The sequence below is a fragment of the Ischnura elegans genome, chromosome 5 (assembly GCF_921293095.1).
Source record: "Ischnura elegans chromosome 5, ioIscEleg1.1, whole genome shotgun sequence".
NCBI lineage: Eukaryota > Metazoa > Arthropoda > Insecta > Odonata > Coenagrionidae > Ischnura > Ischnura elegans.
In genome coordinates this window covers 71273997-71298075 of record NC_060250.1, presented here as the reverse complement: position 1 = coordinate 71298075, position 24079 = coordinate 71273997, and the positions used below count along the sequence as shown (strand labels likewise).

General features: G+C 37.3%; 1 protein-coding gene across 2 annotated transcripts in view; it reads right to left on the bottom strand.

The window, feature by feature from the left end:
- The window catches only part of LOC124159039 (cardioacceleratory peptide receptor-like), a 472873-nt gene that overhangs the window by 4888 nt on the left and 443906 nt on the right, over positions 1 to 24079 (bottom strand). Inside the window, exons 2-8 of one of the 2 annotated variants that reach the window (XM_046534529.1) lie at positions 19641 to 19779; positions 19279 to 19382; positions 18902 to 18995; positions 16542 to 16637; positions 9888 to 10175; positions 9246 to 9443; positions 6017 to 6197 (exon numbers count right to left, since the gene is read on the bottom strand). In XM_046534529.1, the coding sequence (XP_046390485.1) occupies positions 6017 to 6197; positions 9246 to 9443; positions 9888 to 10175; positions 16542 to 16637; positions 18902 to 18995; positions 19279 to 19382; positions 19641 to 19779 (1100 nt within the window). The remainder of the gene's footprint in view (positions 1 to 6016; positions 6198 to 9245; positions 9444 to 9887; positions 10176 to 16541; positions 16638 to 18901; positions 18996 to 19278; positions 19383 to 19640; positions 19780 to 24079) is intronic. The other variant, XM_046534530.1, reaches the window with a different exon arrangement.

Here is a 24079-nt window from a genome sequence, read left to right as displayed (position 1 = left end):
GGTTATGTGCATAAGGCTGAACACAAGGCTGTAGGATACAACCTCAGGAGTAATTCTTCCAGGAGAGCTCCCTAGGTATGTAAAATTTCCCCATCCTCACGAACCTTTCCTCCACAAAATTTTTCTGGTTAGTGCCCTGTGTTCAAGTCATCATAATTAATCTTATTTGATCTGCTAATTTGAAAAAATTATGCAGCTGAAGGGTTGAAAAGGAGGGGGTGATATGGTAAAAGGAGAAAATTAGTTAGGGGATTGGATAAAAAGCTTAAGAGGGATTTTTATCATTTTTAGGGGTGAAGCTGGGGACCACAATGCGACATGTTCATGATTCATATATATATTGCCTCAGTCAGAACAATAGGATGACAAAGGAAGACTCATAAGATACTAGCAGGTCACTCGGTATTGCTCGGGAAAGATAGTACCTAGGGAAGTGTGATATGGAATTCATGATCACATGGCAGGATTTTTAGGCACGCTGCACAGCAAACAATCTAACAATCTGATCGTTGGATTATTCTTCCTCATAGAATAATCCTCCAAGGTCGTTAGAATATTGATGGCTTTGCCTGATTTTGCTGATGGTAGGACCTGCCCACCTCTGTGACAGTGCGGGATTCCTCGTCCCTTCCCTTCCTTCCCTATCTACTCCCAGGAGGCGTCGTCGGGCTCCTATCGCAGTGGCGCCTCCTTCCTTTCTCCTTCCCGTCCTCCCCCTTCTTGGTGCAGAGGTGAAAAGCTCGCGCTTATAGACCCTGCCCCATGAGTGTAACCTTGCAAGCCCGCCCTGGAGTCTCGTTTCCACTGCGCAGCAAACAATGGAAAACTGTATCCATATAACGTGCGCGAGATCAGCTTATACCCCGCTCCACTATATTGATCAATGTGTCTGTCTATATATGTGTACACAAAGAAAGTCTTGTGAACTCCTACCCCTGCAGAAAGGTTTGCGCCAATAATTAATAGTAATAATGACTTATAGTGTTAATTAATGGGTAAGTGTAGTATCCTTAGAGTTATGTTTTCCCTTTGACCAAGTGAAGAGGTGTACCTATAGGGCAGGATGTCCAATCACAGAATTTGGATGACGTTACATAACAAATGGTAATGAGAAATGATGTAAAGGATGTGTATTAAACAACCAGAAGTAGCTGTATGGGCTTTGGGAGCATGAGATGCACCTACGTAGTAACTTTGGTTGCAATGCATGCAGCCGTGAGGAAATGCATAGCTGACAGACAAACACATCCAATTTATGTATAAATATGGATGTACATACACATTGAAAAGAGAAGAAATAACGTAAAGGAAAAGATAAGCTGAATGGAAAATTTAGTAGAGACCTTTATCTATTCACTCTCAAGAGCCTTGAGGTGAGAGAGGAGAGGTCGACAAAAAAGTCACTTCGAGGTATCTGAAGGGGAGATTGGTTGTCTAGAAAGTTTTCAGGGAGGCGAGGTCTTCATCATGAGGTATGGAATGATGTCATGATGGGAGGCCATTATGACATCTTTGTCAATGAGGAGAAAGGTAGAAAGAAGGCGATTGAGAAAATAATAATAATCATTAATGTACAATGGAAGAGAGTGTACAAAAGGCCGAAGGTAATGATTGATGAATGATAAGATTTGTTTTGTGGTGCAATTGAAAGAAGAGACAATTGAGTGGCCAGGATTGTTCGTCTTGTGTATCTTGGTTAGAATATAAATATGCGGAGTTCATGGATGGTGTGGAGATTATAAAGAAATGTCGCAACTGGAAAGACCCTCTTTTGGTGCTTTCTTATTTAAAAAACATTGGATGTTTTTGTGAACATCAGAATTGAGATCATGTGAGGTAAGTGCATAGGAAGCAGTTTCAGCAAGTTGTCTTTGGACTTTATTAAGATATTCAGTTGAGTCACAAACAATAATCGTGGATCCTTTGTCAGAGGATGTAATGCCAATGTTGGAATTTTGTCTCAGATTGCTAAGTTCTCTCTTTTCTGCGATGGAGAGGTTTGTTGAAGGATAGATACCAGGACTGATACTTCTGAAAGAAGAAGATTGGTGAATATTTCAACAGTATGATTGGTGGGAAGTGGTTGTGTCCTTCCAAAGTTATATATGTACACATAAAGCTATGATCGCAGCTTTTATACCAGCTCCACGCATATTCACTGTGATACATATATCAGTTATTTCTCGTATTACAAGTGGGAAGTAGCTTCCACAGTGTGAACTAATTGCAAGTGCACACAAATTTATCTAAAACATTTAAAACATCTGATGGCATTTACAATGAAAATATAATGACTATGAAATGCACAAAGAAAAACCTATAAGCTCAATAAAACACAAAGCAAACACCTATATATATATGTCACAGTTACTAGATCAAAGGAAGCCAAAATAAAAGAACTACACATTAACTAAAAATTCTATCTTGATATACTTTCTCTGACACTTAGAACAGTTCTATTTTGCAACACAATCCCACTTATGCAACTAACTTAACTCATATAAATGCAAAGCCAAGAGATGATTACTTAATGAGCTCCTGAGTAATAAATGAGTTTTATTAACTTAGAGTCAACTAATGGACGAAAGAAGAATGTAGCTCCATTTTTAAGCTTCAGCCATTGACCAGGTTTGAAGAATATGAAGGATTGCTCTGTGGACAAGTACAGACATTTACAAGGAATTAAAAACTGTAAATGAGTTAACAGTATGGTGGGAGTTCATAATTGATCAGCACAAAATGTTAATACTTCATCCCAAACTAGTACATGAAAAGCATTTGATGTAGGCATAAATATTCATGATAATTCTATACAGTGGTAATTTGAGCTATTAGTTTTTGATATTCAGCTGATTTGCTAGATTGAAAGCAAATCAAATAAAAGAAAATCACTGTTTCGAATACCCATGGGTGGAGTTTTACTTTGTCGGGACCAGCAATCCTTGCGGAAGATCAGGAGGTATGGAATGCCCCCATATTTTTATTGTATCATTTCAATAACCCAAAATCTACACCTAGTGCTCCTAAATAATTATCCCAGAAGCAACGCAAAGATGTTTTAAAGTTATTTAATCTTTTGATATTTATGTTTTCATAGTAATTGAATGTACAGGTTTCATACTTTTTTCAGACACGTTCCCATTTATGTCGGGGGGCCAGGCTCCTCCTGGACATCCCAAAACTCCGTCCATAGGAATAACATAACAACAATAATAGAAAATAGAATGCCTCTATCATTCTTTGCTCTGGGATGATAGAAGCATTGAAAATTTCACATTTAAAAATGTTAAAACTGATTTCTGGTGCTGACAATGGCATCACCGCAATCAATGGCATCACATTTAAAAATGTTAAAACTGATTTCTGGTGCTGACAATGGCATCACCGCGGTGATGAAATCGGCAAGTCCAATGCCATTAAGCCGCGGCTGTACTTGCTAGTGCCGGCACCTGTGCTTTGCCGAACATTATGTGAATGCATTATGAGGGGCATATCTACAGTAAGGAGTGTTATGCTCTACGATAGATACAAATCATATTTCTCCCACATTTGGGATTTGTAGCCAAGAATTTGCATATACACTTTATTTACTCCTTTACAAAGGTATAAAACTATGAAACTAATATGTATAAATTAAAAATGTTTGATAACATTTTGGGGGATTGGTCCATTTCATGACCTCTGTGATCCCCCTTAATCCACCCTTGGTTCCAGAAGGATATGTGCAGAAAAGTAGTGAATACTTTTGGAAAGCAGTGAGGTAGATTACAAATTATAGTTACATAAAAAATAATGTGATTAAAATTAAAATGTAATTGTTACCAGTAGGTAACTCAGTTAGTTTTACTCATTGCTCCCCAACTCTGATTAATCACATGGCTATTAAGATAATGCAAGGAATTAATTTTAAATACACTACATACTCTGTAAATTATTTAATACTCCAATAGCACAGGCTTCATTGTAACATCGAATTCCATTATTTTTGAAGGGAATAGTCCATTTCATAAATTGTCCATAATAGGAATGATGAAATGAGATGAATTGCCAATCTTCAGACCAAAGATTCACTGTCATTGGTCATTACCTGCATGTTTGATTCATAAATTTTGACAATTAAGGTACCTACTATAGGACTAAGATGACTCCCAAAGGCATTGGAAGAGAGTTGGAGCCTGGGATAGTTGAGATCGGAATAACCTAAGGAAAAACATTAGATGAGAGGACCACAAGATATTTTTTCTATGAATCTTGGCCTCTTATTATACCTTTCTCTAAAATCAGGAAAAAATATTATGTACAAGGATTATGATATTAAAAATAAGTAATGGAATAGATAAATTATTATATGTACCCTGCTGTATGAAGAAAATCATACTGAACAAATGATCAATAGTTTGGTTACTTTCTAATCCTTGGGAAGTGCAAATTGAACTTGTCTCAGAGTTCACTAATCCCTGATACATAATACATATGTCTTATATGAGGCCAGAATATTAGCTCTCTTTTAGATGTAGCAATAAATAAAAATAAATGGAAAGCCAACCTTTCAGGGTACAACCCATTTAATTTGGACAACTTTATCCCTCGATGCCATAGTTTTATTTTGCCGTTAATACATAATAGGCCAGAATAGTACCTAGTCTGTATCACGGCATCCTGCCTATGCACATCTATCTTTCAAATTTGTGGAGTGTTGATTTTTTTAAGTAGAGAGTTTCAGAAAGGTTACTATGTGTGTCTATTGGAATAGTAGTCAGGGCTGAAGCCATATTGATACAAGTTTGGCTACTACAATTTGTGACCTGCGTTAATACCTACCAGTGTTCTTTAACAGGCCCTTATAGATATTCTGAGGACTTAAAAATATTGAAACAGTAAAGAGAATATTTAATAAAAAATTAAATTCCCATTGGAAGGTGACAGAATTAGCAGTATGTACTTCCTCTTGTAATATGATCAATGAGGAACACAATTGACAGTTATAGAGGTAACTGTCATACTCTCCTGGCAACAATTCAAGTGCACGTAATAACCATTAAAGGTGGACATGTTTGAGATGTGGTACTTTTGAAGAATGGAGAGGATCAAATGGATTGACAGAGTGGGTAATTTGGAAATCCTATGGGGAATAGGGGAAAAGAAAAAAAAACTTAAGAAAATCCTTAGAAGAAGATAGGCTAGCCTAATCAGCCACTTCAAGAGACATGATGGTCTAATAAAGAAAACTATTGAAGATTAAGTGGGTGGTAAGAACGGTAAAGGAAGGCTTCATATACTTCAATTAATTGAATGGCTTAGGAAGTAAAGGAAAACAATTATGTTAGCCCTAAAAGATCAGCTGATTGGCACTGAGTGGAAAACTCTGGCAAACCAGCATTATGATCATTAGCAGGTAATCGGTAGTGGTATGTATCGCTATGTAGCAATTGACAGATTTTTCACAAATTGGACCAAAAAATTTCCATGTTTTCCTCCAAACGTCTTACAACTTTTAATCTCCATCATCCTTTAAATGAAGACGTTTAAATTCAGTAAATACATACATAAGAAAAACCTTTTTCCAAAATTGAAATCGCTTTAGAGACTGCTAGTATCTTTTGACATAATGTAATGATCTACTGAGGTAGCTTTTGGAGAGCAATAGATACTAATTTAATAATTTTCATTAACATGCATTAGATTCAGGCTGATGTTTTGAAAATCGGCAGTTTCTGAGTGAGCAGCAAAGGTGTGTATGTACTTCAGCCCTCTGTCTGCAAAGTCTGCAAATCGTTGAAATGAAATTAGACATAAAGTATCCTCATGCACATCAACATCCCATCCACTGCAAATTATGTGGTAATAATCGGCCCATACATTCAAACAGAAATCTGTTTTTTGCCCTGGCATGATGACCTCATATGATCAAATGTTTACATTTTAAATAATTATTAATGACCAAATTTGAAAAATATGTTAATGCATGCACATGGATATTAATTTTAAAAAACTATGAAGAAATGAAATAATTTACCTGAGACCGCGACACAGCCTTGTGGAGAAGAGGCAATATATAATAGGGTTGGCTGCTGAATTTAGAGGTGCAAGGCTTTGTATGAATGTTGCTACAGCCAGATTGGTTTGAGTCCGTGGTACATGACCATACACTTGCAGCAAGTCAAATATTATATATGGACTCCAACACAATACGAAGACTACACATCACATTTAACCAGAAGTTCCATGGAGTTTTAGATGTAATAAAAGAAAAGAAAAATTTCATTTACTACTAACCAATAGGAAATGTATAATTTAAAAATTAAAAAGGCTGCGCATCAGAATCTGATTCAATGAATTATAAAAATATACAAATATAAGTTTAAAATAGGAAAACATGACTGTTGTTGCTCACTTTATATTATTGATGGCATCATTAGAGTTTCGCTTCTTTTACTTATTCAGGGAGAACATTGAGGGAATGTCATGAGAGTGTAAACTATAACAAAGACCTTAAAAAGATAAATAAATAGTTGAAAATGATATATGTATAAGTTATAAATATTTCTTATGGGACTATACAGTAGGCTAGCGAGTAGCTGAGATGTGGTGACCAGCTTGGCATGAGCTCAACTTATTTACGAATAGTGGCAGAGTAAGGGAGGGCCACCCACCCCATAATTTCTGAAAAAATTGAATGGAAGGTAATCTTTAAGTTGGCTCTCCAAAAATTTTTTATTCCACCAGCTTGACAAACAATGACTTTTAAAGAAAATGATGACTACTTAATAGCCACTTGTTTGTGCTTATCATACCTAAGATGCATTATTGGTGGGAGGTATGGTATACTAGCAAGTTACAGTTAAAAATGATGAACCTCCAAATAAAAAACAACGACCTTAATTTTCCCCTGTCTACCAAAAGGTTAAAGCCATCAATTTTTCATTATGGATAGCTTGAAAAGAAGGCAACAGGTTGTTAAGAGAAAAAAAATACATCTATTACTCTTTATTTTTAAAACTTTATCAAAGTTGATAGTAAAATGAAATTGGGGAAAGAACCAATTTTCCTGTAGTAGGTTCACCTTTGACTACTACTGCTATGCCATATTATCTGTAGGGAGTGGGATGAATGAAATATTACTCCACATGGGAAGGCTGATATTTTTTGTCTTGACTTTCCCCCATCTATATTGCACCATGCATTAGGTTGTCATTAATCTGTAAAATAACTATGCTTGTATTATTGTGAACGTAGGTACTTCTTTGCCAGAATTAACACTTGCTCCGCAGGAAGTTTTCACCCACTCACTGTGCCCCAGAGGACAGATGAAGATTATTAGTTTTTGTAAATGATGGAGTAAAAAAGCCAATATCCATATATTATTCATTATAGTATATGTATTACAAATACCCTGAGGGCTAATGAAAAACTTGAAAACTGGCTAATATTTTAACGAAAATTACCATATTATGGAAATAATATAAAAAAATTACAAACTCTCTGTAAGGTTCTTTTCTGATAACGAATAGGTACATGCCAGGTTCCAGAGTATAGGTACAGTCACTTTCAAAAGTCGGTCCACATACCTGGCGCAGCCGTCTTTGTTATTCTCCGAAGTCGACCTTCGCGTATTGCTTACGCGTTCCTTGTCCGCTGGGGACCGATTTGATTTGATCGGGTTGTGCAAATGGTGCAAGTTGACTACTTTAACCCTCGCCAAGAGCCCCAAGCACGATTTCAAAGGTAGGAAGGTCCCGGTGGACCCTCCCCCCCACAGCCTAACAATTCCACCATCGAAGAAAGTGGAGAATAATTTAAGGATTTTTCTGGTGAGTAGCACATCATGAGAGGAAGTGAGAGGGACATCCGTATCGTTTGGTGAATTTATACAGCACATAGAGTACAAATAAAATTTTCAGAACATTCGAGTATAATAGTCCAATATATTTTTCTCAACATGGTCTTGATAAAATACGAAAATATGTTACGCCAATTTAATATTGTCGTTTGCGTCACGGCTACTATCATGCTCGCGTTCACCCGTGTCGAAGGCGAAGGATTGTCAGACATTTTTCAATGTTTACAAGTGAAATATCAGTTATTCCCCAAGTTTAAGTTTATTCGGAGTACAAGTGGTGCCTACATTTTAAATACCGTAACTTATACTCAAACTGGCCCATTCAAGACACTGAAGGCATAAGCAATACCCGAAGTTCGAGCGCGGCGGAGAACGTAGTTGCTCGTGCTGGCCGTGGGGACCGACTTTTGAAAGTGATTGTACAGCCTTCAGGTGACTGATCATGCATTCATCTGTATTTAAACCAAAAGTGGGTTCAGATAGATGGGAGTGGGGAGATTTGGAAAATCTCCTTCTTCCTTCCTATAATGTATAGCCACCTCAATAGCAGTGTTCCTGTTGCAATTCAGTAAAATTGGTAAATGACATTGTACACTCACTATGTAGGCTCATATAATATAAATATTGCTGAACCTAATGAAAATGTAAAGGATAAAGCACCACCAGTATCTCCTATAGCAAGTAGGTGTTTGAGTAGAATTGTAAAACCTGCCTGGTAGAAGGACTATGTAATTTAATAAATACAGTGACCATTTTGAGGGAGAGATTTTGCAATTTGTATTTCATACAGTGGTCATTTTACCACCATGAAATACAAATTACAACAGTTCCTCACTAAACCACCCACGTAATCATCTGCACAGCTTGTATAGCCTCTTCTATTGATGAATGGATTCAGTCACAACTTTGTAAAACTGAATTCTTGGGTAAGATGGAATAAAAATACTTGGTACTTTCCAAACAATACACTTTCATGTGCCCATACTAAATTGCATTTTGTGGGACATACCAACTGTTTATATGGCTGTGCGATCATCTATGAGGCTATTACCATGGGCAGGGTTTTGGGGGGGACAGAAGGGAGCCAGCCCCCCATTTTAAATGGTAATTTTTGGAAAAAACATGAAACTTGTGGAAATGCCAAAAAATTAACTTGAAATGCTGTTTTCAGAGGGTAATTTTAACAGATTTTTCAGGGTAGAGTTCTGGGGGCCCCTAAGGGTATTAGCGGCTATGGAATATCCCCTGTTTCAGTGGGGGATATTCCATAGCCCCTAAAACCAGGATTGCTGGCCCCCCAACATAAAACACCTAAACCCTGCACCACTTTTTATATCAATTAAAATATCAAAATCATGTTGACAAACGATTTAAGTTTTAAAAGATAATATCATAGGATTCTCACCGAATACAATGACAAACGTCATTTTGATGGTTTTAATCTTGGCGCGAGGTATGAGACCTCTTGAGCTTGCTCTTCTGCAGTCCGCTTCCTCTTCCGTCCTCACCACGCCACTTTTGACACCCCTGATTCCTCGGCGAGGAGGCTGTGATGGGTCCCCTACAGGTAGTACAGCCATTATTTGATCGTTGTCAACTGCACCTTAAATAAGCCCATTATACATTTAAACACCAAACATGCGTATGCCATGAGCAGCAGCTACCACCTGGATCAGAAGTGGATGAGAGTCAAAGTTAACAATTAGGTGCAGCTACTGTATTCCAAGAACAAAGGGCAGTGTGCTACATACTCGTGCAATAACACAAAACATGAATTATTATAATGAAAAGTGTAGGTTTGTACAGAATAAAGGAAGAACTATTGAGTGATAAATTTGAGATAAAAGTAAAAGTTTTAAGGCTCTCTGAATTACAGTTTACAAAAAGGAATCCATGCTGGACACTTTAATAACTGTTATGGAACTAAAATGGATTACATAATATGTGCTATAAATGAACAAATCAACATTGAGTACTACATAAGAGTTAAATAATAGCTTAGTTTCAGTCTTAAAATTTGTGATTAGAAAATCTTGCAAGGACTTACTATTTCTTTTATGACTATGATTATTCATTGCTATAGGCATGAATTTTCTTCTGAGAGCTGCATTGGCCGACTCCTTCACAGAATTAGCAGGCTTACTCCTGGACCCTGAATTTGGTATGGCAGAGGCGACATGAAGACGCTGACCTTTGCTCCATATTGTCAGCAATATTAGAGCATAACATGCAGCTATGAGAAGAGCAGGGGCTACAAAGAGTGCAGCTGCTACCAATGTCATGTACAGCTGCCATTCCCATTGCTCTTGGAATTCTATCCAACACTGTAATTGTCCTGGGCAGAAGACATTCATTCATAAGACTAGTTGTTCACACAGTCAAATAATACATTCATTGAATATTTAAAATTAAAAATACATATTCTGATAAGAGTAGCAATGTCAACTCCCATTTTTGGGACACAATCCCTACACTGTCAAGTCTTGAGTAGATGCATGACTGTTTTGATACTTGGTTATTGCCATTTGATAATTCCTTTTTATCTGGCCAATTTTGCTTCATATTATGTTGTTTACAACACCAATATACATCATATGGGTACCATGATCATCTGAAAAAATCACTCTGGAAATTTCCAATGCATACATATTATATTGGCATCAAAAAGATCTATTGTTCTCTAAAATTGAAAACGGGAATATTCTTGCACTAAATGCACCATAAAAAATTTAAATGTTTGCAGATGATTCCCCTATTAATAAGACAAATTTATATCCCATCTAGGGTATGTACTGAGTCATTAACCTTAGAGGATGCATCCAACCCTCACAACTGGTCGTATTTTGATTTTTCAGTGTCATATATATACCGTATAAGCGCGTGTAAGAGGCGCACCTTTTTTCCCAGAAATTGCAGCCGAAAATGAGGGTGCGCCTCTTACACAAACTTCTTATCTTCCCCCCTCCCCTTCACCGGTCGCAAGTCTAAGGGGAACTGAGTGGCCTTGGTTTTCAGTGTGAGTCAGTCATCTGTAATCCTAGGTCAAAAAAAAGTGGCAGGCAGGGGAGTTTCTCCCTTAGTGACGTATTTTTAAAATGCTCCTGTTTGCTTTTCTTGTAAGCATCGCGCCGTCACGTCGGTACCCCAGAGGTGAAAATGGAAAAGATCGCGCGGGGGTTTTTCGCTCCGGAGGGCGCGCTAAATTTACTGCCGCGAGTGGGCATCCCGCGGCATTTATACTGCATATAGTAATCGGTTATCAAACGTAGAGAAACGCGTATTTTTGAATGACATACCTGGTCAATAGTCAATATCTGTCTTGCCGAGTAATTTCCATTTCGCTAAGGACCTGATTTTCCAAAAATCATCTTCAGACGCTAATATGAGGATTATTGCAACTGAAAATTATATTGGTGTCAAAACCTGCGCTTTAAAAAATTCGAACGAGTGTGTTCACTGTTGGACTAAATTGTGGATGGAAGAAATCAGATATGCTTATGAGTGAAGAGCGCGGAAGGAGAGGTCCAGGGGAAGGAGCGCGATCCCTCCGTCTTTGAAGCAAGCAACGAAATACGGAGGGGAAGGAGCGCGCTCCCTCCCCTACGTATTTCAAGCTACGAGGCTATGAGCGAAGGAGCACGGGAAGAACACGTCCGATCTTGAATGTGACGTCGCGTCGCTGCCTTCAAAGCGAAGGGGCGAAGGCGCAGCAATGTGATATACGCAGTTTGCGTTGTCTAAAGTTTCCAGTCCGTCTCGTCTTGTTTGAATGCGCTTATGCTACGCTTGTTTCTTCCGAAATTTTCCCGTTTGGACTATTTTGATTATTAGTAGCCTTGTTGTAACTATATATCTTTGTGTCAAACAATTAGAGCTTAAAAAACTTAAATTCTGTCAGATATGCGTCGCGTTAGATCTCTTTCTTTTTTTGAACCTCGTGCGTGTCATGCAATTATTGAAAGCTATCGAGATATCTTCGGGCTCAGTAGATGACTCACCTAGCATTTGGTCTCCATAAACTGGGAGATTGATCAAGGTCAGTTGGTGAGACGGGGTAGGGATGAAACACGTTTCCATTGTTCCCCTGTAACTTGATGTTTTCCTATTTTCCTGTGGGGTCTCGGAAAGGAAAAAAAAACGGCAGAGGCATTGGCTGATGGAGGACCGAGTGTGGTTCCGTTAACCCGGCAGTGGTCGCGTGGGGTGTCCCAGACACCCCAGCCTCATATAAGCGCTATTTTTTCTTGCAATTGTGACTGCAATGACCTGTAACCTCCTCTAGCTGATTTTTTAAGCTTTCTGAAGATACTTGTAAAAGATTATTATAAAATCAATGCAAGTTTTTAAGAAAAATTACTTTTGTCAAAGCTCTGCAGAGTGGGGTGCGCCAGACACCCCACGCGACCGTTCTCGTAACGGTTTTCCGCCAAGTACCTTCAATGTTTTTCATCCATTTTCATCACATTTGATAGCTACTTTTCTGAAACTGACCATGAAAGTTGTCTTTTTACGTTTACATCAATAAATATTTATTTATTGGTATATTTTTTTACTAAATTTATGTAAACAAATAGAAAGTTAGTAATTTCTTATAGTGATTTTTCTCGAAGTGAGCCACGAAAAATCGATCATGTAATACTAACAGCACGTTCATTCAGTACACTATGGATTCCTGCAGTCTTTATAAAAAAAGTAAAAAGCTAATATACTTTGACTTTTGATTGAACATTTGGATGAGGAATTATTTGTTTCTGACGCCAACTTTTGTAGGAAATGCGATTTTTTAGAAGTGATTTTTTGAAGACTTCGTTCAATTACGTCAGTGCAGTAGTTATTCAAAAAAGTCATCATTTTCATGTTTCTGTGAATTTACCAGTGAAGGTTGGCCTTATAATACTTACATTCATCGTTTTCAATCCATACTAGATGTCAGCTATCTCTAGAGTATAAGAAAGAGTCTTTGTCTTTTGAATGAATCACTGAGGGAAGAAGATTGATTCTGATGAAAAAGAAGATGGGTGTCGTATAGCTGCGTATGACACTTACACTGAACAACAGTGCAGAGATGAGGAACTTTTGTAAAAGGGAAGGGAAGTTATGTACGTTGGGAAGTTTGGAGTTGCAACGTGTAATACGCAGGTATCAAGACCAAACATAAGAGCATAACCTTGCAGCAGTGTTACTGAGAGAAGTGGACTTATTAGCAAAATAAATTGGATTCAAAACACGAATGGTTTGTTTTCGTATTATGTTGATTGAAAGAATGGTAGAGAAAATTGAAAATTGTACTGATATTCAGGTAGAGAAAGTCACTGAAATTATTCTCGTAAAATAAATAGTGAAACAGACAGGAAAGACTTCGAATTCCTGAATAGTATTTTTCTTTTAGCAAGGGCAAATAAAACTGAGTGGACACAATGGATTAGGAGTGGAAATATGATATTCCTCCATGAGCCATGACATATTTTTTTCCCCCCTTTATCTCTTCGTTTCGACAACGTGACTGCTAGAGTAGAGGAAATGAAAAGTGGCAAATTAGCACAAAGGAGAGATGTATTTGAGATGTTTGCTCGCAATACACGGCAACATAATAGAATTGGGCAATGAGAAAAAGCTGATGAACAATTGATTCCTTTTCAAAGATGTTCATATAGGCAATATTTACCTTCCAACCCCGCAAAATATAGAATCAAAATTTTTGCATTGGCAAATTCGATTGTATTTGAAGATGTACCTACTCAGGGTGGCAACCAGAGGGTCCATCTTTTGTAGATAACTGTCCAAAAGAGGAGTTAAAGCGAATGTTTTCTTTTGTAAACAGAAACGGGAGGAACATAATTTGAACTACTGGTTCAATAATATTCCGCAAGCAGATGAAATTCTAAGCAGTAATTTGACCGTTGTGGGAACAGTGCGCAAAAAATAAAAGAGATTTAGCACTGAATGTCGTATATGTAAAAGAAAGAAGAAAATAGCTGCTTATTTTGGTTTAGGAAGAAAAAAGCTCTGATTTCCTGCGTCGTAAAATGGTTAAAGAATGTAATTGTTTGGCCAACAATTCACATAGCTATTTCTGTCTATGAATCCAAGACGAATAGATAATAAGAGAAAACTGGAATTATTAACCTTTTATAACTGCACAGAAGGAGGTCTAGCCACATTAGACAAAATAGGCTCTCCCTATCATACAAACAGAAACATCAGGAGATGGTCCATGGCCATTTTCTTTCATTTGCCAAACACTGCTGACATCAGTGCATTTGTTATACCTAGGTATTCCAATTCACTATCACATTGCAAAGAAGTTTTTTCTCGTGAGATAACTCGATCGTTAACTTTTCTATACAGTAAAATTAGATCGATATTGAACACGATCTCTAGAGACTTGAAAAATAGAGGAATATGCGTAAAATGAGCCTGCGAAAAGGATGAGGAGAAAAAAAGAAAAAAGTTGGAAGATTTGTTTTTTCCAACAGATATAATAACAAATATATACTGTGAACTGTGTTAGAAACTAATACGTTTGCTGAAATTTTTGAGAAGTGATTAGAAGCAAATAAATAGTTTACATGATTTATTTTCTACATTCTTTAGATTCAATAAAGTTTTTCAGTAGCGCGAAATTGAACTTCTGTTGAGGACTACATATTGGTTAGTTTACCTTTCCAATGCTGTATATAATTTTTAACAGGAGTATTTCAATAGCTATAAGTGACCGTAATATCATCGTAAATTTTTCCTCAAGAATACATTTTGGGAAATCGATAAGTAAATTATTTAGTACATTTATTAGTATTTACGTAAGGCAAATAGAGGTCGACGCTGAAAATATGATGATATACAGTGATTGATGTTTGTAAAAGTATATGCCATGTATTTATATCTCAACATTTCAACTGTGTTCTTTGGCTGAAACAAAAAAAATTAGCAATTTTTCCGGAGGAACTGGGACTGCCTACTGGTAAATAGGGTATTCAAAAATATTTTCTTAAAAAAATATAAGTTGAATTTATGGTTTGAAATATATAGTATAGCCATTCCTAAATAAACAAAGGATACGTCGGTATGTGAAATTTTTAAATAATATATACTATTTGAAAGAAATTGAAGAAAATCTCATGGGGTGTCAGAGACACCCCACGCGACCGTTCATGTTCGGAAAATGGGCGCGACTACCGCCGGGTTAAATCTACGACGTGGTTATTATCCTACGGCGCTGAGATTGCCCCGATTGTTGTCCAAGCTCTTGGGAAGGTTCATGCTATGTGCCTGTCGTGTTTTACCTTAAAATTTTTCACGGCTGCAATTCTATTTCAATACTCCTGCGAGAGCATTTAAACAAAATTCTTCGTGAATAGGACAAGCATCGTAGAGCAACGGCGTATGCGAAGAGAGGATCGGAACTCTTTCTACTCCCTCTTATGCCGCTATTACCGCCGCAGTTATCAAAATTTCCTCTTTCAATTAATATTGAAAGAGGAAAGTTCGATAACTGTCGAAATTCCAGGCGTACGTCTGCAACACCGCGCGATAGTATAAAAGAAATGCCGCCAAATTTTTTTCTTCATAGAAATGCTCAAAATAGGGGTGCGCCTCTTACACGTGTACGCCTCTTACACACGCTTATACGGTATATATCGCTCACCTATAACACACATAGGTTGTCATATTGCAGTTTTTATGGCTTATGGAGAAGGTCTTTGCCAACATTTGCCAACAAAGCTCAAATTTAGAAATAGTTACCCTATGGGGTTATAGGGCTATGGAAAAGTCAGAATGATCAAGAGCTGTGAGAATTTGTGTCGATTGCACCACACTACACAAATCACTCAGTCATGAAGGTATCACACTATTTACCTATATTGGGAATCTTAAAGACTGAACAGTAACACACACTCTTCTAAGCAAGTAACAATTAAATCTGCTATCCAGTACTTTTTTGGACTCTAAACACAATATTATGATAAGTGATCAGCCAGCAGAAAGTGATTACTGAGAAATCTCTCTTTGAATGCCCTCTCTTTAAAAATTAGCTCTCATATGAATGCCCTTATTTCCCAAGAAATATTGGCCATCAAAGATTTAAACAAGAAAAGCTTTGGGCCATGTGCTTAAAACATGAGAAAAACTGAAAACCATGAGTTCATTCATAGGAATAAGTGCTGAATATTTTATACTCTAAGGATAATAATGGAAAAATAAATTGTGAGTACTAGTAGGTCACATGATACGAGCAAGCTTTGTGTTCAGAATGTTTTAGCATAATATGGAGGACGTTGTGAGTTGAGGCTTGTTTAAATGACCATACATAGGAGAGAAAAAAATATTTCAGGTCTTTGGTATATATTCAAAAATTTATAGTTATGATTGCAACAACTGTGATTAACCAATGAAGTCCATAATAAGGTTCTGAATAATTAAAATGACATTTGCATGCAATGACATTAATTTCTCCTCTTAAAGCTGTTATTCAGTGAATGCAAGCATATCAGGCCATAATTTTGAGTTGTTGAAATTAGCTTTCCATATTTGATGGGTTACGGCATGAACTGGGTCAAGAATGAGCAAATTTGGAATGAGAACGAGTGGGACCAATCTGTGCCCAGGAAAGTTGGCCGAGGCTTGGCTCTCTTATAAAAATTCAGCTTTTATACCCATTGGATATAAAAATGATCCAAAACAGAGAAAAACTACCTCCTACCTTGGACTGACTTCTCACGGTAAAAGATGAGGATAGGTAATGAAAAAATAGCACTTAATAGCCATGCTGCTGCTACTAATATCCTTGCACGTCTCCCTGAAAAAGAGTTTGGATCAGTTTAACACTTAAGTCATATATGCATGTATGTAATTGTTCTATTCAACTTTAAAAGTATCCACGATGTTACTTCATATCATGGATAGTAAACATGCATGTTGAGATTGATAAATTTTCCAAGAGTTGATAGCAAAAAATTTGTACAAAATTACTAGTTCTCTCCAATTTTTGTTGCAATTAAATACAAATTTTATTATGTATTCACATTTCGGACACAGAAAATGGCAAAAGAATGTATAGGGAACTGAGTAATCGATTACAACGTGAAACTAAGAGGGCAAGGGAGGCTTGGTGGAAAAGACAGTGTGAGGAAATGGAAAAGTTCCAGAAGGATGGAGAAGTAGGCGCGTTGTACGCCAAAGTTAAGTCGCTATCGGGCGGCAAAAGAGGACAAGCCATGTCTAAAATTAAGGCTAAAGATGGGAGGATGCTAACCGAGAGAGAAGAGGTACAGGGTAGGTGGAAGGAATACGTGGAGGACCTGTATGACCGAATGAACAGACCAGAGAGATTGACTCTAGAGGGGGAAAGTGCAGTGGAGGAGGATAATCTTGGGCCTGGGATATTAGATTCGGAAATAGAGAGAGCACTTCGTGATGTGAAGGCTAGGAAAGCAGTAGGCGTGGACAATATCCCGTGTGAGCTTCTGAAGACTCTATGGAAGGAAGGTAAGACAAGATTTTTCGAACTAGTGCGCAGGATCTATGAGGAGGGATGCTGGCCGGAGGATTTCGTGAAGACGGTTTTAATTCCGCTTCCGAAAAAGAAGAAAGCTATGGAATGCGGAGATTATAGGATTATCGGCCTGATATCGCATGCGGCGAAAGTGGTGCTGAGGATATTCAACAGACGAATGGAGGCAAGGGCAAACGAGTATTTGGGCAAAGATCAGTTTGGTTTCAGAAGAGGGAAGTCAACTCGTGATGCAATAGCAATAATGAGGTCCCTCGTGGAGAGGAGGCTAGAATATGACCAGGACGTATATGCGTGCTTCGTGGATTTTGAAAAAGCGTTTGATAGGGTGAACTGGGTAAAGTTAATGGATATTCTCAAGAGAATAGGTGTAGATTGGAGGGATAGACGACTGATTCGTAATCTGTATATGGCCCAGACTGCGCAAGTGAGGGTAGCGGACGGAGAATCTGGGTGGGCAAGCATTGGCCGAGGTGTGAGGCAAGGCTGTCCTCTATCGCCGCTGCTCTTTAACGTGTACGCTGAAGAGATGGTAAGGGAAGCGTGGGATGAGTTAGAAGCTGGAATAAAAGTGGGAGGAATGATGTTCAAATCAGTGAGATTCGCGGATGATCAAGCGTTGATTAGCCAGTCAGCGAGGGGGCTTCAGGCTCTAGTGGATGCGTTATACGAGCGTTACGAGGAGTATGGGATGAGGATTAATCACAAGAAAACTAAGGTTATGTGGTTTTGTAAAGCATCACGAGCGAGGAATGTGAGACTCAAGATAAAGGTGGGTGGTGGTGAAAAACTTGAGCAGGTTGAGCAATTCAAATATTTAGGCAGTACGTTAGAGGAAAACGGATACATTAATAAGGACATCAGGAAGAGAATAGCATTAGCGAAGGAGGCGTTCATGAACAGGAAGGAGCTTCTGAGAGGATCGTTATGTAAGAGTTTAAAGAAAAGGTTAGTGAAGAGTTTGATCTGGAGTGTAGCTCTCTACGGTGCGGAAACGTGGACACTGAGGAAAGAAGACGAGAGAAGATTGGAGGCTTTCGAGATGTGGGTATGGAGAAGAATGGAAAGGGTGAAATGGACGGAGAGGAAAAGGAACGACGAAGTGCTGGACATGGTTGGCGAGGAGAGGCAGCTTTTAGATGAGATACGCAGGAGACAGAAGGTATGGATGGAGTTAGTGCTTAGCGGTGAGGGGATGTTGAAAATGGTGTTAGAGGGTAGAATGTTAGGGAAACGAGGGAGGGGAAGGAAAAGAATAGGATTTCTAGATAGATTGAAAGAGAGTAGGCCTTACAGTGAATTAAAGAAGGCAGTGCCGGAAGGAAATGGAGGCTCCCAGATCATTTCTTGAATACTCCATGCAAACCTACCTTAATCGGTAGAATACTATAATAATAATTCACATTTCAAATAGGTGTTTCATACATGTATGAAAAGTAACTTGTAGATTTTTTTCCACTTCAAGTCAATTATTTCATTCAATCCACTCTTAGTAAAGAGTACTGCACTTTTTAAGCAATTAATGGCTGATGCACTAAATTAATACTTACAGCTGCCAGAGAAATTCATTGGATGTGCAATAGCATCATATCTGTCAATACTGAGAGCTACTAGCACATATGTTGAAGAATATGTGACCATAGCCTGAAATAAATGAAAAATATGTGGATTTTACCACCTGAACATCTGCATACTCCCCAGTCATACTCCCCAGTAGGAGATGCATCAAACTGAGTAATTTTAAGTATGTACTGTTCTTCAGGAACAAAATAATTTAAGTCCTTATTTTAAAACAATGATATCATATCTCAAACAGTGGTTAAAATGAAATAGGTCTTAAGAATATTGCCAGAAAACACTAAGACATGAAGTTCTGCTGTCATTAAAATATTTATTATTCACTATACCTGAGGATTTAAAAGGTTACCTGTAAGAATCTAATTAGCTTGCATGCCACATTTCCTGCATTCCAAGATACTGTCATCCTCCACACAATGTCCGTTAGAACGCTTATGAGTCCAACGGAAAGATCTGGAAGATGAAAATGAATTCTCTCTTTACAAGCTTTCATCTTAAATAAATATACATTTTATTGAAATTTTCATTCATAAACCAATCTTCCTTGCTTTAATTTGGATATTGTGGATTCAAGTCCGTAACGAATTTCAGATTTGAACACAGTGTAACCCATTGAAACAGTATTGGAATGATGTGCTAGATATTAATGTTTTATGTGATTGATGTGTATAAACCCACCAAATATGAGGCATGCATGTGTTGCATACTCACCTGCTATTGCTAGATGCATTATAAAAAAGTTCATTCTGGACTTGCGACTGGCTTTTGCAAGGAGCAGAGCGGTGAGCACAGCACAGTTGCCTGCCACTATGAAGGCAAACAGGATCCAAAGGAGGGCAAATTGCTCCGCCTGGAACAACAAAAAATTCAATTAGCAAAGTTAGAACCTCTTTTAGATAATCTCAAGCCCATATCTTAAGCTAAGTATTCAACACAAATAATTATGGGTAGGGCATAAATGATATGTTTCCTTCAATAAAAGAGGTGCCAGAAATTGATGACAATATGAATAAATATCAAGCACTGTCCTGAGTAAGATTGATGAAAGTTTTGATACTGCAGAATTTGATAATAAAGAATAAAAAAAAACATTTGCAATAAACTGAAAATTTGACATTTGCCCAATGTTTGCAATAGTATTATAAAATCAATGGAAAACAGTTTCCCCCTTAACATTTAGAATATATCAACAGTGGGATAACTAAGGATTTGGAGCTGAATTCAATCCCGAAATATATTTTTTTTAATTAGTCAATTCCTCAGTAGATCTAAGTTTGCATCGAGCTGTAAAACATGTACGTAGGTTATTTGATAAATTACATATTCTCTGAAAATTAAAGGCAGGTAGCAATATCAAAATAAAATTTAGACAATTTGTTAAAATAAATCATGTAAACTTCACCATAGAGTAAGCATGCTTACTCTATAGTGAAGTTTACGTACACGAATGAAGGATTCCCGTAATTTTCTGTTTATCGGTCAGTAGGCTTCAAAGGAGTATTTCATTGCAAAAAAAAATATCGACGGCTTCGACCCTTATGTAGATAAGTTGATGACGTCAAGCATCGATTTTACATGGTTTACTGCTACTTACACTCCTGTCAGCGATTACCTACTTCCTTCAGTGAAAAGTTCACCCTTAACTATAATATGAAGCAGAACTCTAATGACGCCCCCAGCTCATGAAAAGTGGACAGTAACTTTCGCTTTTTCATATTTTAAACAGTGACGTCATGACAAAATTAGCAGTGCTAGAACGCACTTTTCTTTAGTTTTTTTAGAAGTGAAATATTACTCTGTGTGTTTTTTTAATTACAAGTAATTGCTTGAATTTTATTACTAAATTTTTTTGTTACGAATATATATATTAGACATTTTGATGAAACAAAATTGATAATAGTTTTATTTGACTTTTATGTCTTTAGCGTTCTGGCACTAGTTAACAAAAGACATCACTGATTTTAAATTTATAAAAGATAGGCTGGATGAGGACGATTTTTTTCTTCGTTGAAACCAAGCTATCTTTTGTAAATTCCGAATTATTCGCGAACTTAAGAGTAGATGGTGATCTTATGTGGAACAATTTAACGGATAACAAAATGACTGAAACACGTTTGTATGATAAACATACTTTTATAAACTGACTAATTTGCCACTCTGTACCTGAGTGAAAGACTCCACCGCGGACGAAAACCGTGAGATTAGAAATCACTCATTGTAGGTAGCCGAACAGATCAAGGGAAAATTCACTTATGCAACCCCAAGCACATTAATGCTAGCGGTGAAGGGTATATTAACGGCGCGACATTATTACGGGGTCTGACGCATTTGGACCATCATGCAACGCGTAAGCAAGCCTTCAGTCATAAGAGGAGATTAGAAGCATTTTATCATGATCTTCTTTATACTAATCATCATTAATTGATTTAATACAGTTATGTGACAGTTTAATATATTGCTTATAAACTGCTTAAATAAGTTTATTTCTTTGAAAGAGCAATTTACAGATCCATCAAAGATTGTAATTATTGTTTCAATGATTTTGCTAAATTAATCCGGGTGAGATTATATGCGTAGTAACTTCCGCTCAATTTCAAGATTCCTTTTGTGGTTAGAATTAGAATAATAGCTAGTATTCTATTTGACACCATGCGCAGACGGGATCGTTTTCATTCACAATAAAGGCTAAATTTTCATATTAGGGCCATAAGTTGGTTTAAAACAGGGAAAATCGTAATTTAAAGATGCCATAATTGGCGGCAAATGCGGATGATACCGCAATATGAATCTAATAAATTTCACAAAAGCCATAGTAGCGTGGTAGTAAAAGCGCATTTTAAATATTATCGGAAACCACAACAAATTAACCGGTGTATATTTTCTAATTTGTATGTAGTAATGTTTCCACACACCACCCGACTCAAAAATTTTTATTTATATTTTCCTAGAGTTATGTATTTCACTGTATGCACTAGCTGGGTGGTTACACGGTATATGTTCGTGTTCACTCACGCGTTCATACATTTAGACACTAACTCGTACGTGTGAATGCACTGTATAAGCAAGCATTCAAAAGTTTAAATAAATGTATAATAAGAAAAATAGATTATTACTGGGCATGAATTTAATGTTATCGCAAGATTGTTGGAGAATTCATCACTGAAACAGATTAGCAAAAAAAGTCCCTGAAGAGCTCTCTGTATTTAAAAATTTTGAAGACCTTACTATTTATCATGATGAAGCACGCATTGGTATTCCATTATGTTTTCGGCAAAAAATGACGGAACAAAATATTTTTACTCATTTGAAAATTTTATAATTGCACTACATTCTCAAAAATATCTCTACACTTTCTTCCGAACCAACTAATTTACCACACCTTGCAAAGCAATTGAGAGTGCTACCAAATAATCAAATGTTTCGTGATATAACACAGATGCAAGTTCCTGAGCATAAGGTTTCAGAGGCAGCGACTAATGCAGGAGTCTGAAAAGTTAGAAGACCCTTTTTGTCTGTTATTAAAGATTCATTGAAAACAGTCAAATATTTGATAATATGTTATGAATGGGTTGTTTACCACATGTAATCAATTAACTTCTTTTAATAATAATTTTTTCATTCTAGAATTCAAATAGTCATTACGAATTGCAATAAATGGTTATGAGGCACCTAAATACTGAGAAGTCGTTACGAACGTAAGAAATAAAATGATCTGCAACTAGCTAAATATTAATTATACAAATTTGAAATACCAATAAAGATCTCACGAAAAATTGCGACGCGTTATATGATTCATTTTCAGCACTATGAATAGTTCCTCATTGTAAAAAATATATTTTCAATACATAAGTTATGCAATAAAGTCTCTAGACATAAATATAAAGAATAAAAAAATACGCAAATATGTATGATTCAAGTTAAACTCTGAGTAAAGCTAAACTTTATGTGCCTAAAAATTGTTTAATGTTTCAAAGGTACACGGAATATTGAGATTGACTACCCTTTCCATTTATTTATCAAAACCAACGAGTAGTTTTTTCCAATCATTTTACAATAAAATGTTTTAAATTAACAGCGGCCACGTCGCTGCTTCCCCTGCCCTGGCCTACCACGCCGATATGCTGCTTATTTCCATTCATAGCGTAATAAAATTTGAGAAATGCATAAATATGCTGACTAAACAATCAAAATTGCCAGACGTAATATATTGTTCATTTATCTGACAGTGAGGCTTTCAAAATATATTCTCTGAGCCTTGATTAATAAGGAATAACTTACACGGCTACTTTTTAAACATTTTTTTTGGGTTAATGAAATAATTATAAAAAAATGTAATTTCGGTATCGGAGAACTAATGTTGCATCAAATCTGATTGTAAAGAGGCTAACCGTAAACACGTTAATGTAGGTTAATAAACGGAAGAATGGAGGGACGAAGAAAAAATGAAATCTGGGTTTATTTCAGCAGGCCAAAGCGGGGCGGGTCAAGCGGAGATGGTCTGAGCATCAACGGGTTCATATTTACCCTAAGTGTCATTTCGCTTTCTCATGGGAAGCACTAGAGCGGGAGGGGGTACACTTTAATATTTAAGTCATATCGGCGATGCGGCGGGCCGGCGACCTTCCTTTCATTTCCACCGCCACCGTACACCGTATCCCTCTTACCCCCCCCGAAAAAAAATGGGGATGGACCAATTCATAACATCCCTCCGCGGACATTTCGGGGCGAGTCTTCATCTTTCTTCCTCCTCCGTCCCGCCATCCTTTCCGGCGCTTTAACAACCACTTCCATCCCAACCCCTTGGCCCCTCGGAGACCATAACCATAACTTTTTAAAGCCTCTCGAACTGAAAAGTCTTTTTCTCATCCCGGAGCCATTCTCTCCTTTTCTCTCCGCGCTCATCCCATCATGCACCGCTTCAACTTCCCCTCGGCCCTCCTCACACTCCCCGACCCAAAAATGCTACTTTCTAGCCGCAAGCTATTCCGGCGTCTTTTTTTCAGTCTCAAACACTAATCTCTCCGCCTCTTTTTAGTGCATTTTCTCATACATGGGGAAAAGGCGCTATTTTATTCGGTTTATCTGCATGTGTATATGTGGTATAGAATGCCTTTTCCAAAAACAGATGATGATGTCCAGGTCTCGAATCC